Here is an 18,810-nt window from a genome sequence, read left to right on the forward strand (position 1 = left end):
ATTTGGCATTATTTCTTACAATGTCTGTCTCAATGCTAGCAAACAGTATTATGTTTTTATTGTATTTGTCGATTATCGACATCATACCAAAGACTTGGTCTTGTGTCAAGAAATATCAAATAGACCTGAAAACATCAAGAGAGGTTTTTTTGTCGATGGAAAGTCTCAAGAGAAAATTTTCATTTTGTTTGAAACTGTACCACACATTTATATACTAGAGTGCGAAAAGTTTAAGTTAATGTGCGGTGGCTGGAAGAACTAGAATCCCCTTCTCTCGCGTTTCAGTATTCATTCCCCTCACCTCAAAGCATTTGACGTTTCTTATAAGTGCCGCGGTATCAGTCATTTAGACATGTTAATAATGGCAAAGGTTTTGAAAAGTGACAGCAGGAAGATTATAAGTCATCTTATCTCCTACTGTGAAGAAGAAAAACGACAAAATAAGCTCATTTTTAACAACGTTATCGAAAGAGTTGCCGCAATGACAGGTACAAAACACACTTGAAATTTTAATGTTGCCATATAAAATTTATCCTAAGTTATTGGGAAAAAATGTATATTGTATTTGAAATTTGCGAAAATATATACATATTTAAGGAAGTGTGAAATAATATCTTCCAATCCTGGCAATACTCTCACAATACTTCGAAATCGAAAACAATACGAGCGCCGCTGCGTAGCCTCACGTTAAACTTTTCGGTCTCTAGGTATACAAATTATTTCATCATGTCCATGGCAGAACCTCATATCAGAAAATATGTATAGTTGAGTTTTTCAATTTTCATTTCATAAACGCAGTAGTATGATGTTTTTATAGTAAGAATAATAACTTTTCTCCAGAATTTTGTTCATTATCACATGGCAAAAGTCCTGCTAGATATGACAATTTGCCATGGATGCGATGTTTTCTGAATTTTCCATAAGTAAGTAAAATGATTAAAAATTATATTTATTGTATTTTTTACAACAGAGAATGGTTAGCAATAAGACAGATGGCCGCTCTAAAAGTACAAGCTTACTGGAAAGGAAATCGTGTAAGAAGATGGTTCCTGAAGTTGAAAGCCGGAGTAGTCGTAATACAATCTCTCGCCAGAGGGCGAATGCTCCGGAATAAGATCAAAGCCCTTAAGAGGACCGTGCACAATCACACTAATGTTAGGGTGAGAACTAATCAATTATTTGACTTCTTGTTTGTTCATGTCCGTACCTTAGGTTAGGTAGACCATAAAGACACGGCGCGGTGCCCCAAAGAATCCCTGTTGTTTGATGGTCTTGCCACTCTACCGATGGTATTCAGTGGCCTTCCAGGACGCCGTAATCCGATTGGTTTGAAGAAATGCAGACTCTTGAAGCATCCATACCAGTGTGAATGTGCCACGACCATCTCATCTTCACTTTCTGACGAAGTCATACCACCCGTATACGCAGTACCTACCTTGATCATCTGTTGCTAAGCTCAGCATACAGTTGCTATGAGTCATAAGATGCCATGACTCCTTACTGTAAAGCAGTACCGTCACAATGTAAGGGTTGTACAGGCAGCATTTGGTTCTGACTGAGTAGCACAGACCTCGGGAATGCAGGGTTAATTAATTTAAGGGCACGCTAATATTGTCCTGCACCTCGTCTCATTAAAAACTTCTCGGGTGATGTAAGTTGTTCCAATGATAAATTTGGTTATAATACTAAAATGTTGTCTATCTTATATTTTGTCATTTAAAAAAGAAGATAAATAATTATGTAATAATATTCTGGTGTCTTTTTTCTCAAATGTGGTAGGTACATAGTTTTTATTGCAAGTACAAAATGTTTTGTTTTTTTTTCAGATACCCGATAAGCAGTCTGTTTCTAGTATTGAAGATGAGGTCTTTAGCAGTAAAAAGCAATTGTAAGTGGTCATCCTGTACACTTTCTGTACACATTAAGCCCAAATGTCGAGTTAAATTAAATTGAAAAAACATTAAAATATAATGACAGTTGTGATTTCAGTCTCGGATATTAAAATATTTTTCAATTGTAAAAATACGCAAAGAGCACAATAAAAAGTGAATACCTACTTATAAATTAATAGTTAATATTATAAACTTTAAATAATTTATTGATTGCTTATCAGTGGCTAACTAAAGCAATTATCGCATTACAGATACAGTATTCCTAGTAAGACAAAATACTAAATCTGTATATATATTTTTATCAACATGGCAATAAAATTAGTATTTTATCAAAATGGAGTTTGCTTGCATTTTAGATATAATTGGAAATAATATAATAGAAGACATATCGTCGTTGAAACTAGAAAATTGTGTAACTCCGTTTTAATCGAAAATTGACTTTGAATGCCATCTAGTGGCCGTTGATAATATCTATCCGTCTTGCAAATTTTTTAATTCCAGAAAAATTGTATCATTGTTAAATCATGGATGATTTCACTCCAAAACCATACATTTGTATAGGAAACCATAATGTTTTTTGTCTCTCCTGTAAAGTAGTGTTTTTGGAGTTACACAATTTTCTAGTTTCAACGACGATATGTGTTGCTGAGTTTCAAAACCCGCTATAACACTTTTTCATTATGTTGAGAAAATCAATAAAAACTTTTTGAACTAAAAAGGTTTTTGAATGTTTCAGTAGTGTTATAGCGGGAATCGATTTTGTTTCATAAATGACAGTTAATCTTAGCGGATTTTGAAAGAGGCGATAAAATTTTCATGTAGAGATTTTAATAACGAATCCATCGATATATATATTTTAATTATTTCAAAAAAGTGTTGTAGCGGGTTTTGAAATTTAGTGACACATATCTAATAAGTACTGCATATTGAATTGATACTCCAGAATTTTTCATCTCAGGAGCAAGTAAACAACATTCAAAACCATTTATTGAATTTCTGCTTTAAAATTGACAGATGTCAGATTTTTCAGGTTATCAGTGGAAAGCATAAATGTCACCAGTCTCATGCACAGGTTCTAGTGCGCAATGTGTTTGTTTAATTTTTTTTACTTGCCAATACACGGCAAAATAGTGTGAAATTCCATGCATCAGACTCTAAACCGACTTCTATCTACATATTAACTTATTTGATTTTATTTACTGTATTGTTTATAACATATTCTATCATGTTTTCTTACAGAAATCTACTTTTGAAAGACGAGCCGAGAAGTGATACAGAACTCAGCAGATCATTACGAGCTACACAGTCACTGCCTAGTCCAAGGCATAGGTACTTAATATTTATTCCAACAAACATTTATAATATATCTCTGTCTTTGATTGTCATAGTTTCGTAGCATAGATTGTGAGAGTTTTTCATTTTGTCGCTTCAAAGTTTGATTTTTAAAAACTGATTTTTTTCTCAATGTTTTGCAGTGCTCGAGTTGAAGATTTACCCAGAGAAGGAATAATGCTAGATAATTATCCAGCGCTAACATACTGTAAGAGGAAAGTGACCAAAACTCAAAACACGGCCGAATTAGCTGCCAGACAATTAGATTTCAGGTATGGATACATTTCTAGTATTAGTAGATTCTTAAGTTCCTTCAAATTGAGGTGCATGTCGCCTACTATCACGTGATGTCACAGTAAGCTGCCGCTACGGGAAATAAGTGTGTAATGTCGTTTTTCTTGGTATTTAAAATGTTATCAGACTGATGCTCCCATCCTGTAGCATATTTTGAACCTTTAACAGCCCACTTGCTTAACGTAGGTCAAAATGGAGATTTTATCGTATTTTCAGAGTATAATCCTGAACATTCCTTAAACTTTGTAGTTAATCTATTTATATAATTTTGAAGCCTTATTATCCTTTATCTTTATTTTAAACATTTGATGACTGCATAAAGTATTTTTATTATGTAAAATAGTATTCTTTTAAACCTCTCGATCTAATGTTTTAGAATATAGTCATATTTCGGCACATCCATGTGCAGTGGTGTTAAGATTTTTTAGAGTCCTGACCGGGAATCGAACCCAGGAACTCTCGGGTGGAAGGCAAGCGCCTTACGCACTGCACCACGAGAGCCGCTCATGCTCTGTTTAAAATATTATCTATGGATATAATATCGCAAGTAATTTTAACGTATGCACACGTAGAAACTGCTCAAACTAATTGAAATTAGCATGAACAATAATTCAAAATACTAATACATCAGAGTTGGCAGTCTATGAATTTAGAGAGGTGGTGATCGTTCAAAATATTCCGCAAAATGACAAAACCATAGGGCATAGACTAAATTTGTCGCCGTGACAGTGACATGATATGCATCTCAATTTGATAACAACTTTATACAATGGGGTTAAAACATTTCCAAATTGAAATTTAAATGAATCTAAATGAAATGGTAACCATTTTTATGTTAGTAGTAGGTATTAGAAAATATCACTCTGAAATTTTAATAACAAAAATAGAAAGGAAAAAAAATTTTCATTAAAAGAAGAAAATTTTAAGTACAAAATGCATAACACATTCCGAAAATATTTACGTTGCCAGGTAGCCCATTGATTGTTTATGATTGACAAATTTATACAGGTAGTATATCTTTTGTACGGTTTCAGTCCGCACCTGATGTCATCGGGAAATTCAAAGAAGCCGATGGCCGATATAACAGAGATGAGCGTGGCGAGCTTCATGAAGTGCCCGCCGCCGCGGCGAGAGCACGACATAGCCGCCCGCTTCACTGTCGCCACCAACGAGATCACCCCCGAAGACCTGGCCAATGAACTCATCTGGCTGCATATCGACCAATCTAACATATCCCTCATCAATGACAACATGCTACCTGCACCTTCAGCTGTAATCTATTCACATTTATATCTGTCTTGTTAATGGTATCAATTGGAAGCAACGGTTTAGTCAGAGAGATTGAACTATGATGAGAATGAGTCCAGAACGAGCGAACCTGCTTTACGCGTGCGCTCTGACATTTATTTTCTAGAGGACCACATGGGGCAAAAAAACTTTACAAGTCGGTGTCGAAAACCTTAAAAAAGTTGTTTATAGAATGAACTAACATAATTTAGATGAACTGTTTAAAATCACAAATAATAGTGCATAAGTATGTATGTAACCAAAACACCAGACCACCACTTTCTTTTTTTAATTACAAAAAAAAGCTTTTGATGCTGCCAATATGAAGAATATAATTTTTTTTTGAAGTCACCAATTGAATGATACTAATCATTGCTACCAAAAATTATAATACAAAAAATGCATAAATGACTCCTTCTAGGTATAGTCCAAATTCTTTGACATCATCATGCTTCTGACCTTCGGTAATTGGGAGAGGATCGCAACATCTTTCTCATTTTCCAATTCATTTGGAGCCATTTTTATTCAATAAGAAAGAAACTCACAAATAATATTTACTTTCTTATCATTGTCACTTACAATAAATAAAAGTAAATTACATTTGTCATCGATCAAATAATAACGCTTAGCTTTGATTCTATTTTAGATGACGTCAAAGGATCCCCAGAAATCTCTTTACACCCATCCCTTTACGACCGCGGACCATAGAAACATGACAGCCCAAACAAACGCCTTTAATCAGAGCGCAGTCCAGCCTTCCAAAAGAAGAGATAATGATAATACCCGCGACATCAACAAGATTCAATCGGATTGTCTGCCAACCAAGAGACTGTTGGACCAGTCTAAGAGAAAAGACAGAGAGCAGACCAAAGAAGACTTCTTGAATATTATGGATGGGAACAGTGAGCCGTCCTTGGCCAAGCGAGGCGATGTCTCGCCGTCGGGGCGGAAAACCTCTCCGCAGATGTACCACCGGAGTCTGTCAACAACGGTGCTCGAACCCGTGGCCAACAGGTGCCTTGTCAGTCTGCCTCCGGTCCGGAGGGACCCCAGGATTCCGGACCAGGTTCAGCTCCGGAGGGATATCAAATACGTCAATAGTCAAGGTAATTATTTGTCAAAAAACTATTTCTTTTATTCAACGAATAAGACACAAGATTTCAGAATGTAACATTCTATATATTGAATATACATAATTTGAAAACATCTCATGCATAATACACACCAGAAAAAATGAAAATATACGACACCCGACGGGACTTGAACCTGTATCTGCTGGAATTGTGCCAGTATGCTTTTCCAATTAAGCTACGGGAATGTTATTGAATCACGACAATTTTAACTAGTAGTGTCGTTACATGAAATGCTTATCGAAAAGTATAAGTACGGTATAAAAACTAAATAATGGAATGATCCACGACATCAGTTAATAATTAAGGAATTAATTGATACCTACCTCAATTTAATATAATAAAACCGATAGCCAACATTATAATGCCATTCGTTCGTTTCCGTCGGGTGTCGTATTTTTTCTACAAACACTAAAGTGAATATTAAACGACGATGTGATAAATAAATATTTATTGAACTTATTTATTGTAATTGGAAGGTTCCGGCATGGACAAACAAATATCACCAATGGACATCACCCCCGTGGATCTGAGTTATCCTCGAGGCACGGTCCAGGTCAGGTCAAACGCTGTTCCGGAACCACCTGCGAGGACTGTACGGAAGCTTCGAAGAGAAGGCGCTGAAGAGACTGATTCTAACGTTCGGAGAGGTGAAAAGACTACTAGGTGAGACAATTCATTATGTGTGTTTGTTGCTTTTGTAATATTTTTCACTAATTACCATGCTAAAAAATAGTCTCATGCAGCCTCATCACAGAATAACTCTTGATGACTCACATTTAGGATGATCACAAATAACTCATTTTCGCCATAATGTTCCTTGCAAACTTTTGTCTTTGCACCCTTGATATGTACTTATGCGGAATGAAGGTTCTATTAAAAGACTTACATGGGATGGTTGTTAGCCATTCGTCTGACTGATAGGGTCGTTGCTTTGGTTCAAACTCACTTTGTGGTTTATGCCAGATAGTTGAATCAAATCCGAAACCACAGTTCAGAGACAGGCGCTCCAGCACTACCCCACGTCAGGTATTTGTTATCAAATTTATACAATTGGTAACCAATTCTGCACAATTTCCTTTATTTTTTTTTCTCTAAATTAATAGTTTTTATTTTCATAGTAGCGACGACGATGTGTCATACTTGCGTAAATCTCCCAGTTGTTCTGGGTTCTTTGAAATTAATCTTTTTTGTGACCCGCTGTCTGGTTTGTATTCTAGGGCTGCCTCAGAGCAGGTGTCAGGTTTGAAGAGAGGTCGAGCGGTTACGAGTTCGCCGATCGCCCAACCAGACCTGCGGAGGAGAAACTCGGATCCCGCCGCTGCCCTTCCCCCTGCCGTGTCTCCCTCTCCTTCTCGACCCCTTGTTCCAGCCAACGTTGACAACTTTATAGGACCCGATGGACCCCTATTCAAGATTGCCGGGCACACGTATGTCATTGAAACTTTCAACTTCGTATTGTAATTTTAAAATTGAATGTTACTGGTAAAACGAGTGAATATGAACTGGTGTTATTCTTATCTGAGTATTATAATTGAGATGCCAAGAATTAAAGGGGTACATTTGACATTCATACAAGTAAAAAATGAGTTGGGACCAATTTACACATCACATTTTAATTATGGGTAAATGAAGATTCTACTGTGTATCTATATTGTATAAATGTTTTATTCCTAATATTGGATTAGGTACACTACTATATCAACTATTGGCATAAGAATAATGTGTCATTTGAGAACCAGATCTCATTTGCAAAATATTTACAGAACGGTTTTGTAGATTTTATTGTCATATATTTAAATTTAAAGATGTCCTACTCCACTCGGGTACATATGCACTTAGATTCCGTTAATCCTCAGCTACTCAATTGTGTTCTAGTTGTGCTATGGCAGCAGTATTGGACATGGAATCACATGATTATGTAACATGTTCTGTGATTGGCTGATTCTATTTTAGTATATTTTGATGTTTTAATATTTTTTGGACTCGATAAGGGTGATTGCAATTCAAATTATTTTGATTTCATCGGCAGGTTCAGAAAATGGACCCGTTTGAGCAAAGACGACAAGTGCGTGTACTGCCATGACGCGATGGATGCATTTGTGACGCAGTGTCAAAAATGCGTTACCTGCAAACAACTGTACCACACCAAATGCATCCAGAACATGGGTGTGTGCAGCATGCCCTGCACTGGAGCAACGGCGGGAAGCGGGGCGGGCGGTCGCGGCAAGCAGCGCAAGACGGCGCGGGGGGCACTACCTGACCACGTCTCCAAGAACTCTGTCCAGTCTAAATTCAGTCTTACGGGCACCTCCGAGTTCACCGACCGCACTGACAAGATCATTTCTGACGCCAAAGAGCTGCAGGCCATGCAGGACTTCATCACCAGGAAGATCTACAAGATGCAATCCGAGGACCGGAAACAGTCAGAGGTGCGTTACCCTTACTCCACTAGATCTATTCGGCCCTAGTACAGGAGACAGGAGGCCTTTGTTCTAATGAAAAGATTATGACATTGACAAAAATACATATCACGTATGATGGACAGGTCTTTAACGAAGTAGCTTCTAATCACTATTTATATTGTATATCAAACACAATAATTATATTTTAGACATTTAATAATTGACAGTTTTAATTTGCTATTTGTAATCTTACGTGTAATTGGATATCTTTTATTTGCAGGTTGACAGGCTGTTTAAGCATGCTCTGGGTGAATTTAAAGACAATCTCGTGGCAACTTACAGCGTTGTCAATAAGCAAGGATCCGCTCTCAAGTACAAGGACCTGATAGCCAACTTTCTCCACGTGATGCAGACCGTGTGCCAGAAGGAGGGCGGCCAAGCGGAAGCCTTTCCCGTCACCATGGGAGTAAACGCCTTCCGAGGATTCATGGACGAGTTCATGAACTCCAGGCAGGAAGTCGACAAGACGAGTAAAACCAAGAGGAAAAAAGAAAAGAAGCGAAAGGTTTGCTGACTTTAAATTGCTGCTGGTGCGTTATGTTGTCTCTGATCGTATTTCTCACGGGTCTAATTTGATGTTTTCTTTTCTAGTTGGATGACACGATTGTATTTGCGGGTCACAACTTTGTGCTGTCGATGATCAACATTCCCACGGAGTGCGAGATTTGCAAAACCTTCTTCATGTGGCCCATCGAACGATCTCTCATATGCCAAACCTGCAAACTCGCTTCTCACAAGAAATGCTATTTGAAAGTGAGCAATGTTTTAATCTAACTTATGGTGATCATATCGTGATTTCATTTGCAATCGGTGCCCGACATTTGTGTTTATCACAAGGTTTGAGATTTTGTCGCATACGCTTATGGAGATACTCACATGTGCAATCAATCATACAGAGGAGCCCACTGTCAGTTTTCACTATCGTGACGTTAGCTGTAGAATATGGATATGAATATCATTGACTGCACACCTCCTCATACATACTAGTGGGCTGACCATTGAACTATCACCCCCATATTGTGAAACATCGAAATCATTCTTAAATATCAAAAACTATGTACGCTGATGTATTGTATCAAATATGAATTCTTTTTATTAATTTTAATAAAATCTTTCACTCGACTGCATAATATTTTTTTTAAATATATATTTATGAGGCTCGTTTTATGTCATCAGGTGGCACAGTGCAGGAAAGACAATTCAATGCTGGTGGTAGGGGGAAGCACAGGCACAGGCAGGGTGTTCGGAGTGCCACTGTACAAATTGTCGACGGGAGATGGGAAGGTTCCCACCGTGGTGGACAGGCTGGTCACCACCATTGAATTATACGGCTTGTACACTGAGGGAATCTACAGGAAAAGTGGTGTCAGCTCTAGGGTGAGATTTGCCATATGTATTCCTAATCAAGTCAGCCATTCATTTATGGTGGTCATACCACTTGAGATTTACCAATATTTTTTGTAAGGTTAATTTAAAATTCATTGTGCTTAAATACATCTGTAGATATTGACTTCCTCATTAACCGATTCACTGCGGAGCATTTAATTACTTTTTAATTACCACATAATGGCCCCCTAATCAGGACACAACAGATGTGGCGTTTGTGCTGTAAGGATTAAGTATAATTATTATGATGTTTGAAAAAGAAGACAAATATTACTTATTTCACAATATTGAATATTTAAGTGACCGAGTCATCTCAAATCTGTAAACCATAGTGTAATAATAATAACATTGTTCCATAATCTCCACTTTCAGATGAAAGAATTAAAAGCTCTGCTAGATGAAGCGCCCGATGATACGGTGAATCTGTTGGAGACGTATCCAGTCCACGTGTTGGCTTCCGTGCTGAAAGGATTCTTTAGAGAGATGCCCGAACCACTGTTGACATTCGACTGTTACGACGATTTCATAATGGCTGCCAGTTTGACTGATCCTCAAGTGAGTATTTTTTATTCGATATTATTTCCCAAAACACTGAAATAGAACACATCTATACACTGTTTATCGATGTTGTAAAAATCCTTATCCGCTATACGGAGCCTCAATATATGAAAGTGATGATGAGTGAAAATGAGAATGATACCATCCTGAAATGATTGCCTAAGAGATCAGTCATCCATATATGGAATTGAATAGTAATTATTCACATTGGGCAAGTTCATGGATTCAGCAGAATATATCTAAGGATTAACATGGTGATGTATGAATGTATGTACATATTAATTATATTTAAAGGATTAAGAAAGTCATGTTAATGATAACAATCCATACTGTATTTTCAAGCATTTATGGCATTTTATTACTTAGAAACAATAATCAAAGAAAGTTTGAAGTACATAATATGCATTTAAACTTTTAGCGAGTGCATTTTATTTATCTTCAAACTGAACTAGTACAAGCCTTTTTATTATTCGTGAACCAGGTAGAGTTGGTTAATTCATCTTGTGTTATTATTTGGATCATGGCCCCCACTTCCTGAAGCGGGCCTCCAGGCCAGGTTGTTTTGCGGGCTCCCATAGCTATCATTAAGGTTAAGGGCAGTGTGATACTGTACCTACACTTAAGTGTTCCCTAAATGGTATCCTCAATGGAACCCCCCAGGGTTCTGCAAGATAAAATTAAGGGCGTTCTTGTATTTTTGGCGATTTTTCGTATTATATAAACCCAAATGAATTATTGAGTTGTCGGCGCACTCGGCATTCAATTATAAAGCATCGTGACCATCTTTTGTGGTAGTCAGGAAACAATAAAAATAATTAAAATAAATTTCTACACGTGAAATATTATTATTTAATTATATATCACATCGAATTGCATCACTTTCCTCCCCCCCCCTTTTTTTTTTTTTTATTTTAAATGTTAACATTCCTAAGTAAAACAGCGCAGGCGACTTTTTTTTACTATCAGAGCAAATTTCTGGTGTGTGTTTATCTCACTTAACTGGTCAACCTCCCACGCCAGGCACTCTCTATGCCCGGCCCCCAGGCTAGAGCCCTTTCAGCCCCCCCCCCCTTGTGGGGGCCACGATTTGGATAATAAATGTTAGGTTATTATACGTTAGAATATTACACATTAGGTTATTGTGTGAATTCAGAGTGTGCAGCATACCTGCCGTCTTGTTTTTAATCCGGCAGTTGAAGTCAACGAATTTAATGAATTTCCAGGACCGAGTAGCGACATTGTTCGCTATTCTGAAGAAACTCCCCAAGCCCAACTTCGACCTGATGGAGAGGCTGACATTCCACCTGGCCAGGGTAGCGCAACAGGAGCAGGCCAACCGGATGAGCACGGGGGCGCTGGCCATCGTGTTCGCGCCCTGCATCCTCAGGACCAACAAGTCACTCCCCGCCCAAGTCAGCCTACACCACATCGCCAACCAGACCACCTGTGTGGAAGCCATTCTTAGTGAACGACTCAAAATGGTAAGTCGACACTGACGTGCACGGTGGTCACATTAATTGTATAGATCTCATTTAAGGTCTTGAGAAGAGAGAGTTGTTCCACACCTACTTTAAGCATAATTCCATCATCTGCTGATAGAATATTGAAACAATTTTGAATGGCTAAATAGATTGGATAATGATGTGTAATTTAACCACATGCGAGTTACCGGGGTAACGCTATTATTCCAGCTGTGAGTTCAATTAAATAGTAATTTTCATCGTGACACATTTATTAAAATAGTAATAATTGAACAGGTGAAAGCGACCCTAGCGGACATAGCCACTCTGGACACGGCAGCACACACGGCTAGCCACCGCCTCTCCTCCCTGCGTTGCTCCAAAGTATTCACGCCTGAAGAGCTGGCTGTGCAGCTCAATCGCAGCGCCCCTTCCTCCGCCGATACCCCCTCGCCTCCTCACAACGAGGAAGAGGCGCTACTCGTGGGACACATCCAGGAGATTCAAAAGGAGAAGGCCATCCTCACCAGCGCCCTGCCGTCGCTCACCCGCGCCACCTCCGACGACGACCTGCTTTCCACCGACCTTGATGGAGAATCGGGGAGCCTGGATGACCTCACGCAGACACCTGGGAAGGGCAGCCTCCAAGGTAGACCCCAGCGCCCTACCCTGCAGCGGCAGATGTCTTCCGATGATCCCATCATGGTTTAACCCTCTTCCTTTCCCATTCGTTGACTAACTCTCTCTATTATATAGTTGGCAATCCACAAAGATATTATTGTCTCATGATGGATAAACTGCATGAGTTCACTCGAGACTGACACGATATCGCATGTAGGGCACTGTATGAGTCATTTCATGCGAGAGTTTCTGTACGAATTTTAATGTTATCGAGGATATTTGCTCACGAGACAAAATTATCTGAAAGTGGATACATACTATATTTTTCCTTTCGATAGCTCGGCTGAAGCCGCCGATCGATCTTGACCGCGACATTCCGTCAGACGTATACATGACACATGACAACCGATAAAGGATGAATATATTGAAATTTTAACAGTAGAGTGATAACTTACCTATTCAAGCTATCTTCCGCTTTCATTGTTCCAGGTCATATATATACCAAATTACTGTATTATCCGTGTACAGAATGCTCTGCTAAAGTACTAGTTAATTATCTAGAGTTAAAACATTGTTATGTTATGATAATATTGACACATACTGTACACAGAAGTTGGAATTTAAATTCATCGTGTGAATGGCGCATTCGACTTATCCATCAACAAATTAATATCCATCGGCGGCTCAGTATTTTAATCTCAAATTTATATTTATTTTGTTCAATGTCATATCACTTCACTTAAATTAGAGAAACTTTTTTATTTGACCATAAATTCATGGGCTTTCGTTTTTATCAGAAATGTGTTCAGTTCTTTGTTATAATAGATTAATGCTAAGGCACTCATTCAATCATGCCTTATTAACAATTTATTATTTCAAATTGACTTTGTGGAGTACAAAATATGAACATTTTTCATTTAGAATACTTACACCTAAATTAATTGTTACTATATTATTATAAATACTACCACATAATGTGATGAATTTGAATTCATTGCAAATACGTGTGCAGATTGATGTTACATACTATCATAGAAATATGTTTGATAATTTTGTTGTTAATGCCTATTCCAAGATACATCTGTCTGTGAACAAATGAGCATTGTATAAAAATTGTTGTATTCCAATATAAATGGAAAATTTATTATGTAAGCGTATTTACAAAATAGTGAGTTTATTTACGGTTTCATCGGAATACACGTGGTCTAGTGGAATGTTGTTTTTGTTAAAGCAGCGCAAATTTATACAATGTGGACTGCTCGAACTGCATTCAATTAGACTGAAATGATTGCCGGTGCGGACGTGTGTTGATTTTCAAAATATTCAAACAGATATATATATACATATTATATGTATTGATCTGGAGTAGGCATTGCAGTAAATTGATATTTTCGAAGCCAGAAAAGTCAACCGACTACTTTTAATGCCAGGAATTCGTTACTAATGTAAAACACTAGTACAACATTGTTAAATTTAACTCTCGCTTTAGACAACATTATAGTTATAAAAAGTCCTAATTTATACAAATTGTCAGTTGAATCAATATCAAAATCATTCCTGTATGGGAGGCGTTATCAAACTAAACTGTTCACTCAGTGTATCTGAAATGATTTTAATTTCCTGTTTTATTTCTTACAGCATATTTCCCATGTTCATAATAAAATTTCTTTAATAATTCAAGAGGCAATCGTCACGGAGTAATTTTCAAAATTTCTAAGGCTAATATTCGCTAAAACATAATTTAATTAATCGTATCAGATACAAACCGTTGACACTGACCGTTGGCACTTATCGCTCATGTCGGAGGTCAATTAGTTATATGGTATGGCAATAGTATTTAATGTTACGTCAAGTCAAGATGTATACATCAGTATATTTAGTGTATAGTGTAAATGCTTATTTATTGTGATCGGTGTTGCAAGACTGCAAAATTATTTACTAATATAGAGCAGTGCTTTCTCCCTCTTTTGTCTTATTACTCAAAAATTCTAAATAAAATTTGTCGCATGTCGGTAAAGAGTTCATAACAAATTCAAAAGTAAATTTGAAAAAGTTTTTATAAAATCTTATTTTGAACTCATGAATACACCGTCGGGAACCGATGGTGTATTCCTATCACTCTTGCATTTACCTATTATTTAATGCATTTTTTGTTTGAATGTAATATGTAATACTGAATTAGATCATTTTAAATGGGAATTTAACCCTGCATTTAAAAATTTTCATACGAGTATTTTATAAAACACATTTATCACATATAAAAACTATTTTATGACGCATGTTTCGCGCACATGGTGAGCTTTACTGGTCATATTGTTATGCTAAGAGATTTTAAAGAATACATGCATTTCACGTGTTGACACGACTTTTGTTGATTGTGACACTTTCACTTCACATTACGAGCTTTCGATTGATAAGTACGTAAAGAAATTGACACATCCAAAAATATTAAAAATTAACTTTTCGGTGTAACTCCATACTTGTCCAGAGATTTGTAGCCATCTGTCAAATTCTGTCATAAATCTGTTTTCAATGGATTATATATTTCGCCATCGCCGATGCGATGTATTAATATTATTAAATTTTAATATAGTTATCATAAGTTTTTAGTATACATATGGTGTTTCTGCTAATCAGGTAGCTGGTAGAGTATCCTTCACATAACTTTGCAATTGTATACAGTGACAAGGATTTGTGTGGATACGCACTCCGTATCAATGTATTAGTAAATGCCAGGCACTCGATTGGTTTACTCACGTTTTAGTATTCAAAATAATTCAAAAAATCTATTCCAAATTGCAAGGTTACGTGAAGGGTATCTATACAGGTATACAAACCACTTAAACGCTTAGAAGAGTCAAGTAAAAGATTAATAAATTAAACTCAGCTATAAAATTTTGGTACACATACGTCTTAGTAATACATAATGTGCACCGTGGAACATGTGTTATAAAATATTTTTTATATGCAGTGAGTGCCAAGTGATGAATATATTTTATTAATTATCACTAACATGAATCTATTGAAAGCTTATACACATAACGCTGATTCGCTTTTTCTGGCGTAAATAAATAGTTCAGCAAATTTATAGGTGCCGTTTATAAGTGGCCGAAGATATATTTGGTAAAAACTACTGATTACATTAATTTTGAGTTGCTCAACTTCCTGTATTGTTAATTTAATTTTGCGTGTATAATTTTAATGTGTTTGAAGAAGTGGAGTTTTCAAAAATAAATCACTAATCTGCCCATTCATGGACGTAGTTTTGCATCAAGTATTTAATCAGACAGTTTGTCGAGCCTTATTGATTTCGATCCTATTAAAGACATATAATGTAGGTTGAATAGTTGAATAGTAGTTCAGACACATTCTATGGAAGTTAAGGATTTATTTTATAGGTGACACTCTGTAGATGTTGACTATAATGTCTAAAATACTCTTATTTTTGTGATTTTTTGTACTTTGATGCCAATATTGTCAACGACCAATGTTTACAAATTACTGAAAAATATGTGAATATTTATTTTGATGTGCAGACCTAGACCTGTTAATATTTAATGTTTAATGGTAAGTTTCTTATGACTATCTTTATAAGTGTCATTAATTAATTATCGCCATACTGCAAAAATAAGAAAGCGCAGAAATACAGAAATATATTCTAATAAAATTCTATTTGACATTATACGTATATGTAGTGAATAATCAGTTATTAAATTTAATATTTCACATGTATGTATTTTTAAATAAGTAAACGCTTCGAATATTAATGAATTTCTGTATGAAGTGAATAAGTAACTGTTGAACTTTCGCAGTATGGCAATGTAATCTGTAATCTCAGCCTGTGTTATGATAATGCATAAGTGCTCAGTCAAGTTATTTCATTATCCAAACTCATTTTGTTACATAACATAAGTGTTAAGTTAACTCTAACAGTCTTGCCTTCAAACTTAAGGGAGATATTAAGTTTTCTTTCAATTTATTTTTAGGTTATAATGAAATGTTAACTCTATTATAATATAGTAGTTAGTAGTACCTACCGTTGAATTCAACCGTTGAATTAAACAAAGCGTTTACTGCATTTGTTACATTGAGGATATCTGTTTGTACTTGTACTGTTTTTCTATTTTATACAACTCTATTATCCTACTTCTCGCATCGAAATCTAAAATATTTTCATAACTACTGTCGTAACTTTATAATTGGAGGGATAGATAGAACTTGTGTAAGTTTATAAAATTATTTTTATATAGCAGATCTGTGAGTATTCTTCCATTTTTATGTGATCGTATAAAGTAATATTGTTTTTATATTGTATATTTAAAAAAAATCTTTTACTTAAAGAATCTTTCTAAATATAGAAAATTATTTAAAATGAAATATTGAAACGGGACCGCTATCACCAGCCGGTACTCGTTGCGATGTAGGCATGTAATAATAAATCTCATTTTACGGGGAATTAGCCAAATCACGAAAAGAATTATGTATGTGTGACATTTTATTGCGATCCTTTGTATAATCTTCCAGTAGGTGTGTTCTACCCTTTATAAAAGTTTTACAATGACTTGATTTAATACAGCATACAAATATGACTGAAGAGTTTTAATCTTAATTTTCAATGTATCCATACTATAGTAAAATTGTACAGATATTATGGTACATTACATCAATATTGGAACTTGTGGTTATAACACACTCGGTTCTGTCTAATTCTAGTGTTCGCCGTATTGATAATGAAATTATTTGAATTTCACTTTGTCTGTTCCGCTGTTGTATAAGGTATGTGAAAAAATAATTGGATGTTATTGCAATAATTAATTTAATTTAAATTAGTTTTGTTGCGCAAGTTAGGTGTTCATCGTGACAGTGCCGATAGCCACGAGCCGAACGCCAAGTATTTAAATGTAAGCGGACACCCGAGAGTAAAGCGTAAACTCTCGTTCTATCCTGGCAAATGTTACACGGCACGGCGCCTTTGGACTCGAGCGTATCTGAAGCGCAACCCTCGCTGTCATTGCGAAGCTTTCAATTACTCCGAATGCCTAACAATCAAAAAATGACATCTTCGTAATGTTCGTAACCTCTATTTGTGTGTAGGTGAATGTGAATGCAGTGTTTTCTCTTCGCCGCCCTAGTTGTTAAAATTTGTGACGGGTTGTTAAATGTAATACGTAGGAGTGTGAGAAGCTTAATAGCGTCGTTACAAATGAGCTTGTTCGCAATAAGAGCTGTCCATTTGCGGTTAGTACAGGCTGCATGTTTTACTTAATGAAGATTGTGCAATCGGTATATTCATTTTACTAATATAATTTAAGGCTAGATTAACCGTAGTGTAAATATAGTAAATATACTAAAATGATATTTTTCTATATCCTTTCCGAACGCTCTGTTATCTTTTACTACATATTATGTAAATACTCAATTGATTCATTTCATCTGTCGTCTGTAACCATTCTGTAACCCAGGATCAAAACTTTAGATGGAATATCTCTTGTATAAACTTACTTACCTCTTCAAACTTTAATTTAAACTCTCACGTGTTTGATTTCAGCCAAACTTATGCATTTGTTTATCAGTAAGACGTAATAAAATTATCGACTGTAGGCTAAGGATAAAATATAGTTTACGATGTACAGTATTAGATTATCCATATTTTTCTTAATTATTATTATCAATTAACTAGATACCTAATTTGTCGCGTCGTATCCGTCAATAATCCAGATCTGTAATTTATTATAAAATATTTTTTTCGTCTAGCAAATTTGCACATTCCATTTTATGAAAACATTCTAAACTCGCAGAGTCGTCAGGTTTTCCGTTCTACGTACATCTTTTTTTTATAAATGAATATTATATTAATTTAATCTTATCCGAAAAATCGTTAAGTCGCTTTCGCGTATAATACTTATATTATTAGAATATTTACCAGACACCAATGTCTAATATAGTACATTGTCAGCATTATAAATGCGGTACATAGAATATTATTATTATTGATAATGTAATAATGCTTCAAAATGCCAATAATATTTACTACGGCACGTAATGTTATTTTAGAGAATATTTCCCAATTTTACTTTACATTTAAATACATTGCATTTATCATTGTTGTAATAGTTCACGATGCGCCAGATTCAATTTACTTTTGGTATCAGACTTCTCGGACGCCATTTCTTCTCACAATAGTGCTGCATCCGCATATTGTGCAGACACAGGCGTGACATATTTGATTCTTCTTCTCGAGAAGTATCGGTGATGCATGTCTTTGAAAAAATACTAAAGTAAATTTAAACTCGGATGCATCATGGATTTGTGATTTCCTTATTTCGTGAATGTGCATGATATTCTGTTGGAACATTGTATTGTACGATCCAAATTGTGTTAGCGT

At 35.9% G+C, this 18,810-nt stretch overlaps 1 protein-coding gene across 4 annotated transcripts in view; it reads left to right on the plus strand.

The window, feature by feature from the left end:
* The window catches only part of LOC147072891 (unconventional myosin-IXb-like), a 49,888-nt gene extending 34,891 nt beyond the window's left edge, over positions 1-14,997 (plus strand). For all 4 annotated transcript variants that reach the window (XM_085946010.1, XM_085946012.1, XM_085946011.1 and 1 more), the window contains 15 exons: positions 971-1,160; positions 1,827-1,888; positions 3,132-3,221; positions 3,368-3,496; positions 4,553-4,790; positions 5,452-5,911; positions 6,415-6,601; positions 7,156-7,365; positions 7,968-8,367; positions 8,621-8,905; positions 8,992-9,153; positions 9,577-9,777; positions 10,159-10,341; positions 11,568-11,825; positions 12,102-14,997. In XM_085946010.1, the coding sequence (XP_085802136.1) occupies positions 971-1,160; positions 1,827-1,888; positions 3,132-3,221; positions 3,368-3,496; positions 4,553-4,790; positions 5,452-5,911; positions 6,415-6,601; positions 7,156-7,365; positions 7,968-8,367; positions 8,621-8,905; positions 8,992-9,153; positions 9,577-9,777; positions 10,159-10,341; positions 11,568-11,825; positions 12,102-12,515 (3,469 nt within the window). In that variant the 3' untranslated portion in view covers positions 12,516-14,997. The remainder of the gene's footprint in view (positions 1-970; positions 1,161-1,826; positions 1,889-3,131; positions 3,222-3,367; positions 3,497-4,552; positions 4,791-5,451; positions 5,912-6,414; positions 6,602-7,155; positions 7,366-7,967; positions 8,368-8,620; positions 8,906-8,991; positions 9,154-9,576; positions 9,778-10,158; positions 10,342-11,567; positions 11,826-12,101) is intronic.
* The last annotated feature ends 3,813 nt before the right edge of the window (positions 14,998-18,810 follow it).

The sequence above is a fragment of the Rhyacophila brunnea genome, unplaced genomic scaffold, assembly GCF_057557595.1.
Source record: "Rhyacophila brunnea isolate RB1 unplaced genomic scaffold, BYU_Rbru_1.0 scaffold_19, whole genome shotgun sequence".
In the NCBI taxonomy this organism is placed as follows: Eukaryota; Metazoa; Arthropoda; class Insecta; order Trichoptera; family Rhyacophilidae; genus Rhyacophila; species Rhyacophila brunnea.